This window comes from Onychostruthus taczanowskii, unplaced genomic scaffold, assembly GCF_017590055.1.
Source record: "Onychostruthus taczanowskii isolate IOZ18803 unplaced genomic scaffold, ASM1759005v1 scaffold39, whole genome shotgun sequence".
In the NCBI taxonomy this organism is placed as follows: domain Eukaryota; kingdom Metazoa; phylum Chordata; class Aves; order Passeriformes; family Passeridae; genus Onychostruthus; species Onychostruthus taczanowskii.
This window is the reverse complement of record NW_024501348.1, coordinates 5,952,991-5,967,739: the sequence shown is the minus strand read 5'-3', so window position 1 is coordinate 5,967,739 and position 14,749 is coordinate 5,952,991. Positions and strand designations below refer to the sequence as shown.

General features: G+C 38.9%; 1 protein-coding gene across 4 annotated transcripts in view; it reads left to right on the top strand.

Annotated features, from left to right (window-relative positions):
- Window positions 1-653: 653 nt before the first annotated feature.
- DOP1A (DOP1 leucine zipper like protein A) overlaps window positions 654-14,749 on the top strand; it is a 60,348-nt gene continuing 46,252 nt past the window's right edge. For 2 of the 4 annotated variants that reach the window (XM_041412401.1, XM_041412399.1), the window contains exons 1-3: window positions 654-743; window positions 11,715-11,906; window positions 13,022-13,203. In XM_041412401.1, coding sequence (XP_041268335.1) covers window positions 11,769-11,906; window positions 13,022-13,203 — 320 coding nt within the window. In that variant the 5' untranslated portion in view covers window positions 654-743; window positions 11,715-11,768. The other 2 variants (XM_041412400.1, XM_041412398.1) reach the window with 1 other exon arrangement.

Below are 14,749 nucleotides of genomic sequence, written 5' to 3'. Positions count from 1 at the left end.
CAGCTACTGCTAACATAAAGGTAATATCACATCATGGCATCAGAGACCAGTTTGGGTTGGAAGGTACCAGGTAGGGACTGGCCTTTTCTGCCAGGCAACCAGAGACAGGACAAGAGGACATAGTCATAAGGTGTGCCAGGGGAGGTTCAGGTTGGACAATGAGAGGCAATTCTTCACAGAAAGGATGGCTAGACATTGCAATGGGTGTCACATTCCAATGGAGTCGCATTTCCTGGAGGTGTTTAAAGAAAGGCTGGACATTACACCTAGTTCCGTGGTGTGGTTAACATGGTAGCGTTTGATCATGGACACGATGATCTCGGAGATCTTATCAACCTCATTGATGCTGTGATCTTAGAGATCCTTCCAAGGCCCGCTGCCGTGAGCAGGGACACCTTCTACTACAGCAGATTGCTCAGAGCCCCATCCAATCTGGCCTCGAACACTTCCAGGGAGGGGGCATGCACAGCTTCACTGGGCAACCTGCTGCAGCATAATTTAATAAAGAACCGCCCACCTTCCATTGTTACCTGCGCTCTATTCGGTAAGCTCGGTAAACACCGGCCCGGATAAACAAACCCGCGCTCACAGCGAGCCCGCTGCGCGCCTGCGCACGCGTCCCGCCAGGGGGCGCAGCGCGGCTGGGCGGGGCGCGGCGGGCGCGGCGCGGGGCACGCCGGGAGCTGTCAGGGCGGCGCGGGGGTGCCGGTGGCGGTCGGGCTCTTCCGTGTCGGGTCGCTCAGGTAACGCCGCTCGCTCCCTCCGCTCCTTCCCTGGGATCTTGGTGCGGGCACGCAGCGCGGCCCGGCGGCGGCTCCTGCTCCCCTCCCTCCACCCCCGTCGCCGCGCCGGTGTTGGGGAGGGTCCGCCCCTGGAGCCGAGCCGAGCCGAGCCGGCCCTCTGTTCTGCTTTGCCCTCCTCTCCCCTCCGGCACCGTCGTGGCGAACGACGGCCGGGCCGTAGCGGGCTGTGTGCGAGGGGCAGGTGCTGAGGAGCCCGGGGAAAGCGGTTATAGCCTGTTAATTACGCTGCACCAATTGACCTGTGGCACCTGTCCGCCGCTCCCCAGCGGGCTCTGTCCCCCCGCAGTGCGGAGCGCGCCCCGGTGAGTTTCGGGGTGCGGAGCCTCTCCCCCGCCCGCACCGGCGGGGCCTGGCTTCGCCCTTCGTGGTGCAGCTTCCCCAGGGAGCTCTTCCCGCCTGCCTGGCAATGAGCTTGGCGTTGGGCTGCTAGGGTCATCCTGCTTTGACCTTGAGCGTTCAGGGGGCTGTGGGCCTCTTCTAGGTGAGATTCCCGGTTACTGAAGTTACTGCGTGTGGTGTTTGAAAGGATACATGGGACATATGGCTGTCGCTGGGCTGTGTGATGCAGGGTTAAATTTCATCTGTTGATGGAGAGATGGCCTTAAATCTTGTGACGCCAGTTTGAAAAGCATAAATATATGACAGCTTGTGGTGTTAAATGTTTTTCAGAAATAAAATTTTCATACTTGTGATAATAACCAGAGAAGCCTAAACAATTTGTCTCTTTAAGTGACCTAACATATGTTAGATATGAGATGCAGGTTTTAAAGAGATTATTCTGGGTGACTCAACCGTTGTTTTTGTTGCTGATTGCAAAAACCCTTTCACTCCTGGATCTTCTTTCAGAATGCAGTAGTAGTGAAAGTGTTATGGTTCTCAGGTTAACTGCAGTGTGTTACTGGTATCTGAATTCTGGCTGTAGGAGTGTGAAGAGTTGGGAAGACTGTATCTAAAGAGTAACAGGCTAGATCCTTGCAGGTAATAAGGGGCCATATCATAAGGTTGAAGATCCTAGTCTCTTCATTTTGCTGCCAAGCCTTGGCCTGCATTAAATACTTAAGCAGACCTGACTATCAAATTTGCTCTCTTGGTTTGTGGGGTTTTTTTTGGGTTTTTTTTTTTTTTTTGTTTTGTTTTTTTTTTTGGGGTTTTTTTTGGTTTGTTTGGTTTGGGGTTTTTTAAATGTTGGTACCTTTTCAAAAACAGTATACTTTTTACTAATAGTGTGATGCCTAAATATTGTGATTATCCAAAATATATAGTAATTTTCAAAATAGCATGTATAAATGTTATGAGGGGGGATGTGAGTTTAGAACCAGGCAGAATGTTTACAGCATAATTTGTGGTTTTGTTTCCATTGACATGAGAATTGGCACTTTTGGAAACTAAGTAGCCTGTATATGATGTGGGGAAAGGCTGCATTTCTGTCTCACTGAATGTTTTGCTTTCCAAACTTGTTGGAGCACCTGTGACGGTAGATATTTAAACAGCACTTTGCAAAGAAAAGGTATCTTACATCTTCCATTACTGGAGTGGCTGTGCATTTGAGTGGATGGTTCTGTTCACAACGTAGGCAGTGCTTTTCCTGTGTAAAATTGTCGGCGTGCCATGCAGACCATCAGAAATGCTCATCGCAGGCACAGCAAGCTGTGTGGGTGAGGTGGTGCTGTGGTTCAACCCCAGCCAGCAGCCAAGCCCCATTCCCCTACCTGCACTACAAGGGAGAGAATGAGAAGGCTAATAGGAAGAAAACTCATGGGTTGAGATAAGTTTAATAGGGGAACCAGCAGACACACAAGCAAAACAAAGCAAGGAATGAATTCACCGCTTCCCATGGCAGATGGGTGTTCAGCCATCTCCAGGAGAGCAGGGCCCCACCACACCTAGTGGTGGCTTGGAAGAAAACAAACACCATCATTACAAGTGACCCCCCCTTGCTAATTTATTGTATGCTAAGCATGATGTCATGTTGTCTGGAATATCCCTTTGGGCAGTTTGGGTCACCTGTCCCAGCTCTGTCTCCTCTGAACATCCCATGCACCTCCAGCCTGCTGGCTGGCATGGCAGTATAAAAAGGGAAAAAAATCCTTGGCTCTGTGTAACCCTGTCCAGCAATAACAAAAACATCTCTTTATTATCAACCATGTTTAGCACAAATCCAAAACAGCCCCCTACCAGCCACTGTGAAGAAAAGGAACTGTACTCTGCTGGTGTAAGTGGGCTCAGCCTGTGATCTCCTGCCATTATTTTCTGTTTGAATACAGGGAGTTCACTTCCCTATGTTCATCACTGGCTTAGTTCTCTTGGCCACCGTTCCTGCTATCCACCTGTAGTGTCTTCCTGCTTAGTCAGGAATGACTGCTTGCTCTGGGTTGGCTGGCTGAAAATGCTTATTGATTTTATTTTCTCTTTTTTTCTTTTCTTTTCTTATTTTTTGTTTTTGGTGGAGCTGTATTATGTTAAATCTGCAATGCATAGAAGAGAACCAAGAAGAGATATGAAGTGTGCTGTTTTGAGAATGGTTGAAAAAAGTAGGAGATAGAGGCTGCACTAAATGATACCTGCTAAAGCATGAAATAGAAAAATTGAAGTAATTTTTCTGTATGCACATAAATTGTCTTCCAGATTAATAACCATGTTGCTCTGACTTGTAGCTGAAAAGAAGCTGAATGATAAATAGGAACAGTAAGTGATATGTTTCCCTCTGACAGGCCAGGGAGAAGAAACACTGCAGGATCAACCATTTTCTCCTAATAACTTAAAAAAGAAATGAAAACACCAAGGAGAATCAGTAAATAGTTTTACTAGTCAACACATTTCTATTTTTATCGGAAACTTGTAGTTCAGTATGAGCATTAAAAAATAATTAGAAGTCAGGGAATGGTGCCTGTCTTGGTTTTTCATTTGCAAAAATTGTAACTAATTTAACCTTTTATTTATGTCTTCTGGCTTACTTCTGAGGATAGGGAGAGTGAACATGCAGGTACCTTTTCAGAATAGTCAGAAAAGGATTCTACTTTACGAATTCCTTTGAAATTTACCTCTGGAAGGGAAACCAGATGCATTGTAAAATGTAACCACAGTCTAGGTAATGCAGAGATACATGCACGACATATGACACTATTTCAGAATTAAAATCAGCATAAAATTATAGAAATTAGTTGAAATTTGAAATTAATGAATTGCTGATACCTTAGACCTCAGGGTATAATAAAAAAAGGAAGATGAACAAAGTCTTGCCCAAATGCATTCTATTAGCTTATCCAATAAGGTAAGGATAAGGATATGAGAGCTTCTGACATGCATTTGTGAAATGACCTATCAGGATCATTTGGAGACAGAATGTTGAACCTGCCTGAAGCTACATATTACAACATTGGGTATGGATTAATGAAAGATTATTGTGAGCAAAGAATAAATGAATAAATTACTTGGCTACCACTTTTTTGTTGTTAATTTGGTAGAGTCTGTGTTAGCTGGTATCAGGATATTTTGAGAAGTCTCAGTGTGAAGACACAGCATTACCCTGGAAGCAAAGTAGTACAGAGTACTGCAAGTGTAATGTAAGACAGTGAACCTCATCTAAGTCATTTTTTTGTGTGCTAAGCTGAAAAGTATCCTGAAGTTGGCAAACTCTCCTCTAAAACAAAGTAAAAAAAAAAAAGTAGTAAAAATCATAACTGTAAATTAAGTGATTCTCATTTGAATTTATTTCATTGTTATGTTTACTATGGCTTTTTTTGCTGTTGTTTATTTCTTTTGAATGTATTACATATTAATTTGACTTACTTATTTGACAAAAGTAAAAATATGCAAGAATGAAAAAGAATACCTTGATTCTCCTCTCAATAAATGCTTGGAAAAGAAAAGCTGGCTAGTTAAAAAGGAATTCTTTTCAGGGAGGGTATAGGGACCATTTGAAGACATGAGGCTGAAACACACAAAAGTGAAAATCAATTGCCATTTATTTGAGGAAGCCTGTCCTGTTCGTGTGCTCAGGCAGCTGTGGAGAAGATAACTATTTGATGTCGTGTGCTTACCAAGCCCTACTCGGCAGGGAGGGCAGTGTTCCAGGGCCCAGGGGGGGTGTGAGAGCCGGGCAGTCCTGGTCCCGCCGTGGGACTGCGAAAGCACAGAGCTCACCGTGCTCACAGGCGGCGCAGCAGCCACGGCGGGGGCGCGGCTGCACTCGCACCGGGACACTCCTCCTCCCTGTGACAGTGCTTTTTCCAAGCCACTGAACTTGTGGCTACCATGGATGTGGCTATGGCAGGCAAATTCATTCCATATCCTGTGTAGAGTAATCCCAACAGCCTTATTGCTAATAGTCAGTCTCAGGAGCTCTTTATGAAGGTGAGAACTGACACTGTGTGATGTTGCAAGTGTGATTGTGGATAGCTGAAAAAGGCCCTACCAGCTCAGGGAGCAAGCCAACCTTTGAAAAAAAGAGCATGGCAACAATTTCCTTTGGTCCGGGGAGCAGTAGTTGATACACTATATACAATGTTATACATAACTTTAGGGTAAAGATTTGATGTTTCTGTTTGGCTCAGCCCTGTGAACATGACTGGTGACTCCAGATTATATTTCACGTTCTAGTGGAAGGTGTCCTTCCCCATGGCAGAGGAGTTGGAGCTGGATGTGCTTTATGGTCCCTTCTAATTCAAAACATTCTAAGATTTAAAAAAAAAAACTTCCTAATATTTGTTATTGTTCAGATATCTGCTGTGAGAATGAAATTACTATTTTAAAAACATGTTTAATCAAACTGTTTACACTTCTCTGATGGCTGCATTGCTGTCAAAATTTGTGTAGAAGGATGGTAACTGTGAGCTGAGATGAAATAAAGGAGGCAACACTCTGAACACGTACAAATTGGGTGCATGGTAAATTTTAGGTGGTTTTTTTTTTTTTTCCTTCAAATGTGTAATTGAATATGAGGGAAATAGTGACCAGTTCTAGATTTAGACTGTAATATTGGTTGTTCAAATACAGTGGTCAACAAAGGGAAGAAGGGAACAAAAAAAAGTATTTGAAAGTAAATATTGAAGAATAACCACAATTTCAAGGAAGCATTTTCCCATTTTTCTCTGTGTTGTGTAATTCTGACTTAAATTGCCATCTGTTTTTTGGTAAGGCATGTTAGATGTTTAGCATAATTTAGAATAAGAAGTGAGGGTGTCTGGAGCCGTGTTGGGTTTTGGATGTAAAATGATCACTGATTAAGCTATAATTTATTACATAATTCAGGAATCATTAGTTGTAAGAAAGGAAAAATGGGGAAATGTTATTTTAGTAAGAAGAAAATATTTTAGTTAATGGTTGACCTGAGTTGTAAGAAAGAGGCAAATCATCATCTTTCATTTACTGAGTGACATAAGTTCAGATCTGTGAAATCTGAATATGTGATTTGATCTCGTGAAAAATTATACTTTAAAAGTGTAAAATTCTGGCATTCAGGAAGTGCAAAAGTACTTAAGTCTAGAAAAGATGATGTCTGTGATACTTGGCCAGAAACACTAAGACAGTCCTGAGCAGTATGCAGGCAATGGTGCTCAAGGGCTGAAAGAAAAGGAAGTGGAAGTGTTCTGTTGGTGGATCTGGAGTCAAAATCAAAATTTCATTCCAGTATATCAAACTGTTTCGTAGTTCACCTGTTATGTATTGAGAAGCTGTAATAAAATAGAATTGAGCAGAGGGGTTAAAATGTCACCCTAAACTCTGTTTGTAAGAGTCAATTGGAAGAGATATGTATTTTCTTGAGAGTGAGAAGTCTTTGGTCACTTTCTTCTCTCCTCTGACAAACAGATAGACATAGATTTGATATTCTTTTGATTTCAGAAAAATTGTTCTCTAAAGCATATTCATTTAGAGTGTGTTTATACCTAAAAGTTTGGTTTTTTAAGTAGTAACTAGAGCAGCTGAATCCTTAGAAGGCTTGTTGTATGTACCTTATGAATTTTTAAGCTTGGTCCTAGTTCCTCTTTATGAACTCCTGTGTGGTGTAAGCCACCCTTTGGAAGACCATATGACAGGAAGAGCAGAAAGAACATTTTACATACCTGGTGTACTTGCATCAGACTGTGTTCATTGATAGACTTAGGTTTATTCCAGTCTTTTTTTTGTGAAGAACATGCAGAAGAAGGAAAAATGTATTAATTTTCTTTTACTGACAGTTTGATTTTTTTTTTAATGTAATAATAAATAAACTTGTTTTGTTGCTTTATAAGTAAGGAGGGTGCATGTCCAGTTGGGTACCTAAGCTAACCTCTGTAGTACAAGCCATAGGTTTTCTTGCATTTAGTTCTTTTTTGATATAACTCCCAGGAAAACATCTTGTGTTGATTTAGAAGTTGCCAGTATGTGTAATGCACAGATCATTGTACAGATTTGATTTAATTAAATTTTGTTGTGAAAGAAATTTGAACACCTAAAGCAGAGCTGTTTTTTCTATGGAAAAATATGATGTGCTGTGTCCACTTGTGAATATGACTAGGCAGAAAAGTGTACTGAGAAGTTATTAATCACAATATTAAATCTTACTAAGTGTTGTAGGCTGCTGAAAGATACTAATGACATAATGGCTAGTTATAGTTAATAATACTGCTAGGTTGAGTGCTTTTGTTTTTGTTTGTGTGCTGTGGGGGAGATTCTTCTTTCGTCATTCTACTGAATAGCACTTGGCCAAAATAACAAGTTCAGATGGTTCTTGTTCTTCAGAAGACATTAGAGATTCCTGCTTGAAAAATTCTGAATAAGAGGAAAAGTCTATGGAAAGTCAATCTAGAAACGAGTAATTAGCTGTAATTGGAAAATCTTTTTCTGTAGTTATAGAAGAATGTATCTGTTTTCTGTATATGAATTTTATCTGAAGAGTCTGGCGTGGGATTTGCAAGACTTATTTTGCTATTCATGTTGTTAAATGCTTCTGAGGGAAAGCAAAGCATAATAAATTACCAAATGACAAGGCTTCTGTTTTCTTTGTATTCAAATCTGTGTTTGTATTGAGTCTATTTAAATACAAATGTTTTTCTGCAGTTGCTGGCTTAGTATGTGGGCACTATACATGGCTTAAAAAGCAATAGCACTACAGTGAAATTAGAATTTTTGTCATCTGCTCTTTAATTGTCTACTAGTTCTTTTACTGTACATCCCATAGCTACCTTTGAAATGGTACACAGTTTAAAAACTGCCTTGGAATATTGCATTGCAAAGTAGAGACCCTGAGGAATTCAAAGGAGCAAGCTTGTGAGCTCAGATTCTTACAGTACTTGGAACAAATCTTGAAATTTCTTGAAGTGACTTGATGCACACAGATTTGTACTCCACAATCAGCCACTGGACCTGTACCAGTATTTCAGTATTACAGATTGGGTGGAACACACAAGTAGAGCAATTATCTGATGCTTGAAAAATACAAGAGTGGAATAGTAGCAAATCAAACCTGAAGAGGAGTTTTGGGGTAAAATGGATACGGGAGAGCTTATGAATCAAGTCTTACAACCTTGTGATTGAATCAGAACAGACTCTAGATAAAAGCTGCACTTATGGAATTGATTTGGTGAAGCTGCTGTTCCTCTCCACATTCCTTTGGCTTCAGTGAAAAACATTTAGAGCCTCTTAAACAGGTGAATGGTTTGTGTTGAGGTGAGACAGAAGGCACTTAGGTGTTATGATGTTATGAAGAATGAGCACTTGCTGTGGAAACACAGCTGTAGCAGTATTGTTTTAACATGAGTTGGAGGAAAACCAATACCAGCTCATCAGAGAAGGGAGCTGAAGGCTGCTCTGGGACCACACTGTGCACAACCCTCAGCAAAAGAGCCACAGCCCCAGACACCTGCTGTCCTTGTCAGTCATGTGCAAAGGCTCCACAGACATCCAGGCGTACCCACAATCGAGTGGTATCTGTATTTTAATCCCCACAAGAAGGTGAAGTAGAAGGTAGTAAGTGTCAGGACCTACTTCTGCAATCACTTATGATTTAAATATAATGATATGAAATTATTTGATAGTGTATATTGCATCTTAGATAGTTTCTTCCTCATTGATAATGAGGAAGGTTAAAAGGTCATGGCCATCTAACAGGTCAGTGATTGCCTATGCCAGACTCATGAGAATGGCTTAACCTTCAGTCTGAGAAGCTTGACTCATCTCATCTGGTGTACTAAAAGGGAAAAAAAAAACCCCAAAGGATGGTGCTCTTCATATCTTTGTTTAAAAAGAGAAACAAATAAAGAACATTCCAAGGAAAGTTGGCCCTCATGCCAAATGGTGGTTGTGTAATGACAAGATAAATGCTTTGTTCTGTAGGCTGTGTGATGGTGTAGCAGAAAATGCTATTTTTCAATTTTTTTTTTGAGGTATCATATTTTATTATTTATCTTGTTTTTTCAAAGTAGAAAACCATGGAAGAATAAGGTTGTGATACTTAGAAGGAAATAGACACTACCAAGCTTTACATGGTATTGAAATACAATGTAAAATCAAATGGTTTTAAATCTGCATTTTTATTACAGATGAAGAGAATAGGAAAGTATTGATAAGAATATATTGTGGAAACATGAAAAGATTAAAAACTACATTGTGGAATATCTTCAGACTAAACAAAAAGAAAACCATAGTAAAAAATTTATTTTTATGCATGAGAACTCATAACAATTGTCATTCCTGTAATTTTAATGATTGTAGAATAGAAATAGTCCAAGGTTTATAAAAATAATGCATAACATACGTGTAGTATCCTCTCTGGCTGCCTTACTTATTATGGCTACTTATGATTTGTCTAAAACTGACATTTCTTTGTGGGAAAAAGCATGCAGGAAATTCTTTGCATAAATTCCTTTTGAAAAAAACCAACTTTTTGTAAGATAGAAAAGTGAGACCATAACTGTAGAGTAGTAAGAAAATAGAGTATGTTTTTTCTTCTCCATACAAAATTTCATAATCATTATATTTGCACAGCCAGTGGCAGTAGACATGTCTAAAAGTACAGTTATTCAGTCAAAGATGTTAATGTATTATGTTTTCAAAATTAAGGGATAGTTCTAATTGGCTTTGAAGTCTGAAGGGAAGCTACCTGTTTAACCCTGTGCTCTACCTCGTTTGTTTAACCTTTGATAGTCCTTTATCAGACCACTCTTAGCTCTCAGATCTTTCAAGCACGTGGGGAACACAGAGCCATGTCTCCCACTCAGCCATAAGTGATTGCATTTATGCTTTAACTGGATAAAAAGGATTCTGATGCATTTTTCACTCAAAAATAATTATTTGTTGTGTCAAGTTCTGTCTCCACTGTGCCTGGAAAAATTTGAAGTCTTCTGCTTTTATACGTTGGTTCTTTCTTCTTTTTTCAGTGTTAATACTTTATTTCACTTTTGGAGATCAGACTTTGGTGGTTGTGCAGCTGTCTCTTTGAGAAATCTGTTGGCATTTTACAGCTTTTCCCGAACAAACCTGATTTTTTTGGGATTTAATCCAAAAATGATTATTATAAAATGGAACCACATGAAAAGGTTGTTTGGTTTTTTGTTGTTGTTGTTGTTGTTGTTTTGGTTTTTTTTTTTTTTTTTAATTAAAAGTGGTATCTAAGGGCTTTATGCCAGTGAGACATTCTGAAATCTATCAATTTGACACTCAGAATGTGTTTTTTAAATAATGGTTTGTATTTCTCTTCTGTCTTGGAGACAGTTTGTCATTATTACTCTGCCACCAGAATCAAGAGTGCAGAAGCCTTGTAATTTTTTGTAACTTCTTTAACCTTTTTATTCACTCCTTCCATCCAGCTCTTTTCATTTTGTCTGCCACTTTCTAGTTTTTCTCTGTCCTTGTGACTTTCCTTATCATACCTGAAAGACAGTCTGATGAATATTACTTCTTTATACCTGTTCAATGGTTTGTTTGGTTTTTCAGTCATGCTTCAGCCTGCACTTCTGCACACGATTTTCTTCCCATTTCCCTTTAATTGAGACAGAAGAGAACAGCATCTGATGAATGCTGGAGTGTCTTCTGAGGCCAAGTACAAAAGAAATCCCAAAAAGTTTCCCCCAATAACACCTCCATTAAAAGGGGCACCAAATCTGCCTAGTTCACAGACATGCTACAATGGCATTTCTTGTTGAATTGTATTTGCTTGGGGTAAAAGTAGCCTTAAAAACTCATTTATTTTAAAAGGTTATTGAACCTCTGTTATTAAAAAAAAAAGTAGTCTATGACCTTTAAAAGTACAGGGTGATGTTTCTGGAACTAAAATACCTTAATTACTCGGTGTAGACTACCACATGATGAAAATATATTGGGCAAATTGCAAAAGCCTATGATTACAGAACACTGGGAAACATGTGCTTTTGTTGTGCCTGGATGACAATAGTATAAAAACAAAGTAGAGTTGCATCACTGGATTAGAATAGCAAGTCTTGTAAAAGGAAGTGTTGATGCACAGAAGTCCTCTTGAATAGTGTGTAACTATTGTATTGTATGTGTCCTTCAGTTTTGTCTTCTGCTTGGAAGTGATTCAGAAAGATTGGTGTCTTCTGTTTGCAGAAAGGCTGGTTTGTTCTGAGGTTGGGGTTTCTAGTGATGGACCCAGAGGAAGTAAAAAAGAAAATGAAAAATCACTTTATTGCATTGTTTAGAACAAACAGTGCTTTTTGGGAGAGAAAATGCATTATTTTTCTAGGGATTTTTGTTTGGCTTGAGATGTTGGGATTTCTTATTATTTGTTTGGTTTTTTTTAGTAGGACTTGATGTGTTAAATATTTGTTAATATTTGTTTACAATATGTTAGCTTTTGTTTATAGTTTGTTGTAACCTGATTTCAGATTTTTTTAGTGCCTTTGAGGAAACTGTAGTGCTTGTTATACATATTTTAACAATCATTTCAGGGCTTTTTTTCTTTTATCTTTTGAATAGGTAATGTCTGTACATGAATTGCAAGCTGGTCTCTAGTGGGGACACCGTGGGAGGATGAACACGGAGGAGCTGGAGCTACTGACTGATTCCAAGTACAGGAACTATGTAGCTGCTGTTGACAAAGCACTGAAGAACTTCGAATATTCCAGTGAATGGGCAGATTTAATATCAGCACTTGGGAAGCTAAACAAGGTATGCCTGGCAAGTGCTCTTAAAAAGACTCAGGAATTGCAAAAGGTACTGGTGTAACAGTACAGAAGTGCGAGGTTCCAGCCACCTCTTGCAAATATTTCCGTGCTCTGAGCCAAATGTTGGGTGTGTGCAACGAGCAAACAAATCAAAGACCTTTCTAAGACCTAGAGTTGAGCCCTTTGTCTATGTAACTAAAGAGAGAGGTTAGTTATGTTTCTAGTGGAAATAAATGCAGCATCTCTTTTATTAGTAACATTTACTTCTAATGTTGTTCAGTGTTATAGAAATAATGTGAAAAATAGTAACTGGTATAAATATCAGCAGTAGTTTTATGAAGCATAAGTTCTAAAATGAGGCTCAAATCATTTATGGACCAGGGAATGCTAACATTCTGATTCATTTAAACAGTTAATTTTAACAGGCAATATCATTGTCATCTTCAATAGCACTTCACAAATGCATACAGACCCTGATGTTCATAAAAAACTTGTCTTAGTCAGTTGTATGTGTTTCTAGGCAACACCACTCAGGAAAATGACATTATAGTTGGAAGTGGCATCATTGCTTTGTATAAACTCTCATTTCTTTCTTTTTTTTTTGATTGTAGCAGTTCTTGCTGCATGTTTGTGCAATGTGAAGGCTATGATATGGAGAAAGAAAAATCAAAATATGTAAAAGCAACTCTGTTCTCCAGTCCTGAAGTGATTGCATAGTTTCAGACAGTGGTAAAGTTTTGTATGTGATCCTAAAGCTATCCCAGACTCATGACCCACAGTTTAATAGTTCTCTTTGAGCTAGTGATAATGGATTTTATGAAATGAAAGTAGCAATTTTTGTCCTCAAATGGATGAGTAAATGACAAATGGACAAGCTGTAGGCAAGAAGCCCATTACAAGTGAAGTTGCCTTGGCAATATTACCTATAACGAGTGTACAAATGAGAAGCATGGCAAAAAAAAAGCTCCACGGTGGATTTTAATGGCCTTGGCTTTTTTCCTTGTAACCTAGGTTTGTGTGGTGACTTATGGAAGCTGTCCGGGAACTCCTTGATAAAATGTGCATTTGATGTTTAACTTCTTTTGTGCTGTTTTTCTTTTTTTTGTGCTGATTTACCAGGTGCTACAGAACAACGCCAAGTACCAGGTAGTACCCAAGAAGCTGACGATAGGCAAGCGCTTGGCACAATGTCTGCATCCAGCTCTGCCGGGAGGCGTTCATCGCAAGGCACTTGAAACTTATGAGATCATTTTTAAAATCATTGGACCCAAGCGCTTGGCCAAAGATCTGTTCCTCTACAGGTACAATATTTTAAACAACTCCATTCCAAATGCATAGTTGAGATCCTTTTGTTTTCCTGCATTTTATATTCACAGTATTACTTTGTTATATAGCAAGAGTCAATCAGAACCAATTTCTTTCCCTCATGATATTGGTTCTTGTCTAGTATTTTTCTTCTGAATATTGTATAACGGAAGAGAAACAGGTCACCTAAATTTTTTTGGGAAGTGATTTTAGTGCAATAAAACCTGGAATTTATTTTTTCATTGAAATGAGGTGATGTACCTTCTGTATAGTAATTGAAAAGTTAGTACTTGATTAACATTACATTTTACTATTTTAAGTGTTGTTGGAAAAGAATCTGAGTATAGTTTGTTGCAAGAAACTTTACTATAAAAATAACGGAAAGTTTTTGTTTTGTTAGCATGGGGGGCAAGTACAAACTTTTTATCAGTCTCTGGAACTGATGATAATGAAAAGTTAAGTTTAGTCAGCATATACTGGTTCCTAAACCTCGATTACGAGGCGTATATTTTTGATTCAGTGGGGTGGGCAAGGCATTAAGTTATTTATTATATAATGAATAGAGGGATGTGTGCACACTGTCACACACGGTTCTTAATCTTTACCTGTCCCTAGAGATTTAAATTTCAGCAGTTTGTGATAAAAGATAAGTGATAAAAAGAAATTCTGTTTAGGTAGAAAAGGTGTGCATTAATGCTTGGAAAGAAATTGCATGCCTAGCATCAGCTCTTCTGTCTTGCATGGTCATGATGTTTATATATAATCATATTGAGGAGGGGAGTTTTTTGGTTCTCTGGTTCCACATGTTTTAAAAGACACTGTGAACTCATAGTTCACATTTTGTGCTTGTACAGTGATTCAGTAGCTGCAAGATCTCATTAACAGTAAGTTCTAGGGTAAGGGAAAATGCTACCTTGTATAATCCAACTAAAAGCTATTGTTACTGCTGCTAGGGCAAAGACAGACATTCACATTATGGCATTATCAAAGATTCCAGTATTTGTCATGAAAGCAGAATGCCAGTGTCTGAACATCAGATCTTGAAGTGTGAGTAATAGCCTTACAAAGAATGACTGTGGGTTAGTGGGCTGCTTATTGAACAAAAAGACATTTTCTGTAGAAAAAAGAAGCCAATTGACAATGGCTTGTTAAGGACAATTTATGCTAGACAGATTAAGGCAAAAAAACATTTTTACCAAAAGTTTTGTGTTTTGGAATGAGTGTTGTAAGGTTTTTTCCTCTATCATGGACAATACCCAATCTACATAGATATTTATTTTAACAATAGATTTGTAGGTATACATTTTAAGACCCTTTCCTTAAAATTACCCTTTTTACTGTTCTTTGATTTTCTTCTTTATATGTCAGGGTCTTCTAAACTGAGTCCTCAATGATTTTGAACATTGAAGTTGTGTTCATATGCATTTGATTATTGCTACAGTTTGTAATAATTTATTATATTTAGTAGCAGTAGCAAATATTAGTTTAGTATCTATGTTACTTCTTAGGAGATCACATTATAACTTTCATGAACTTACACTC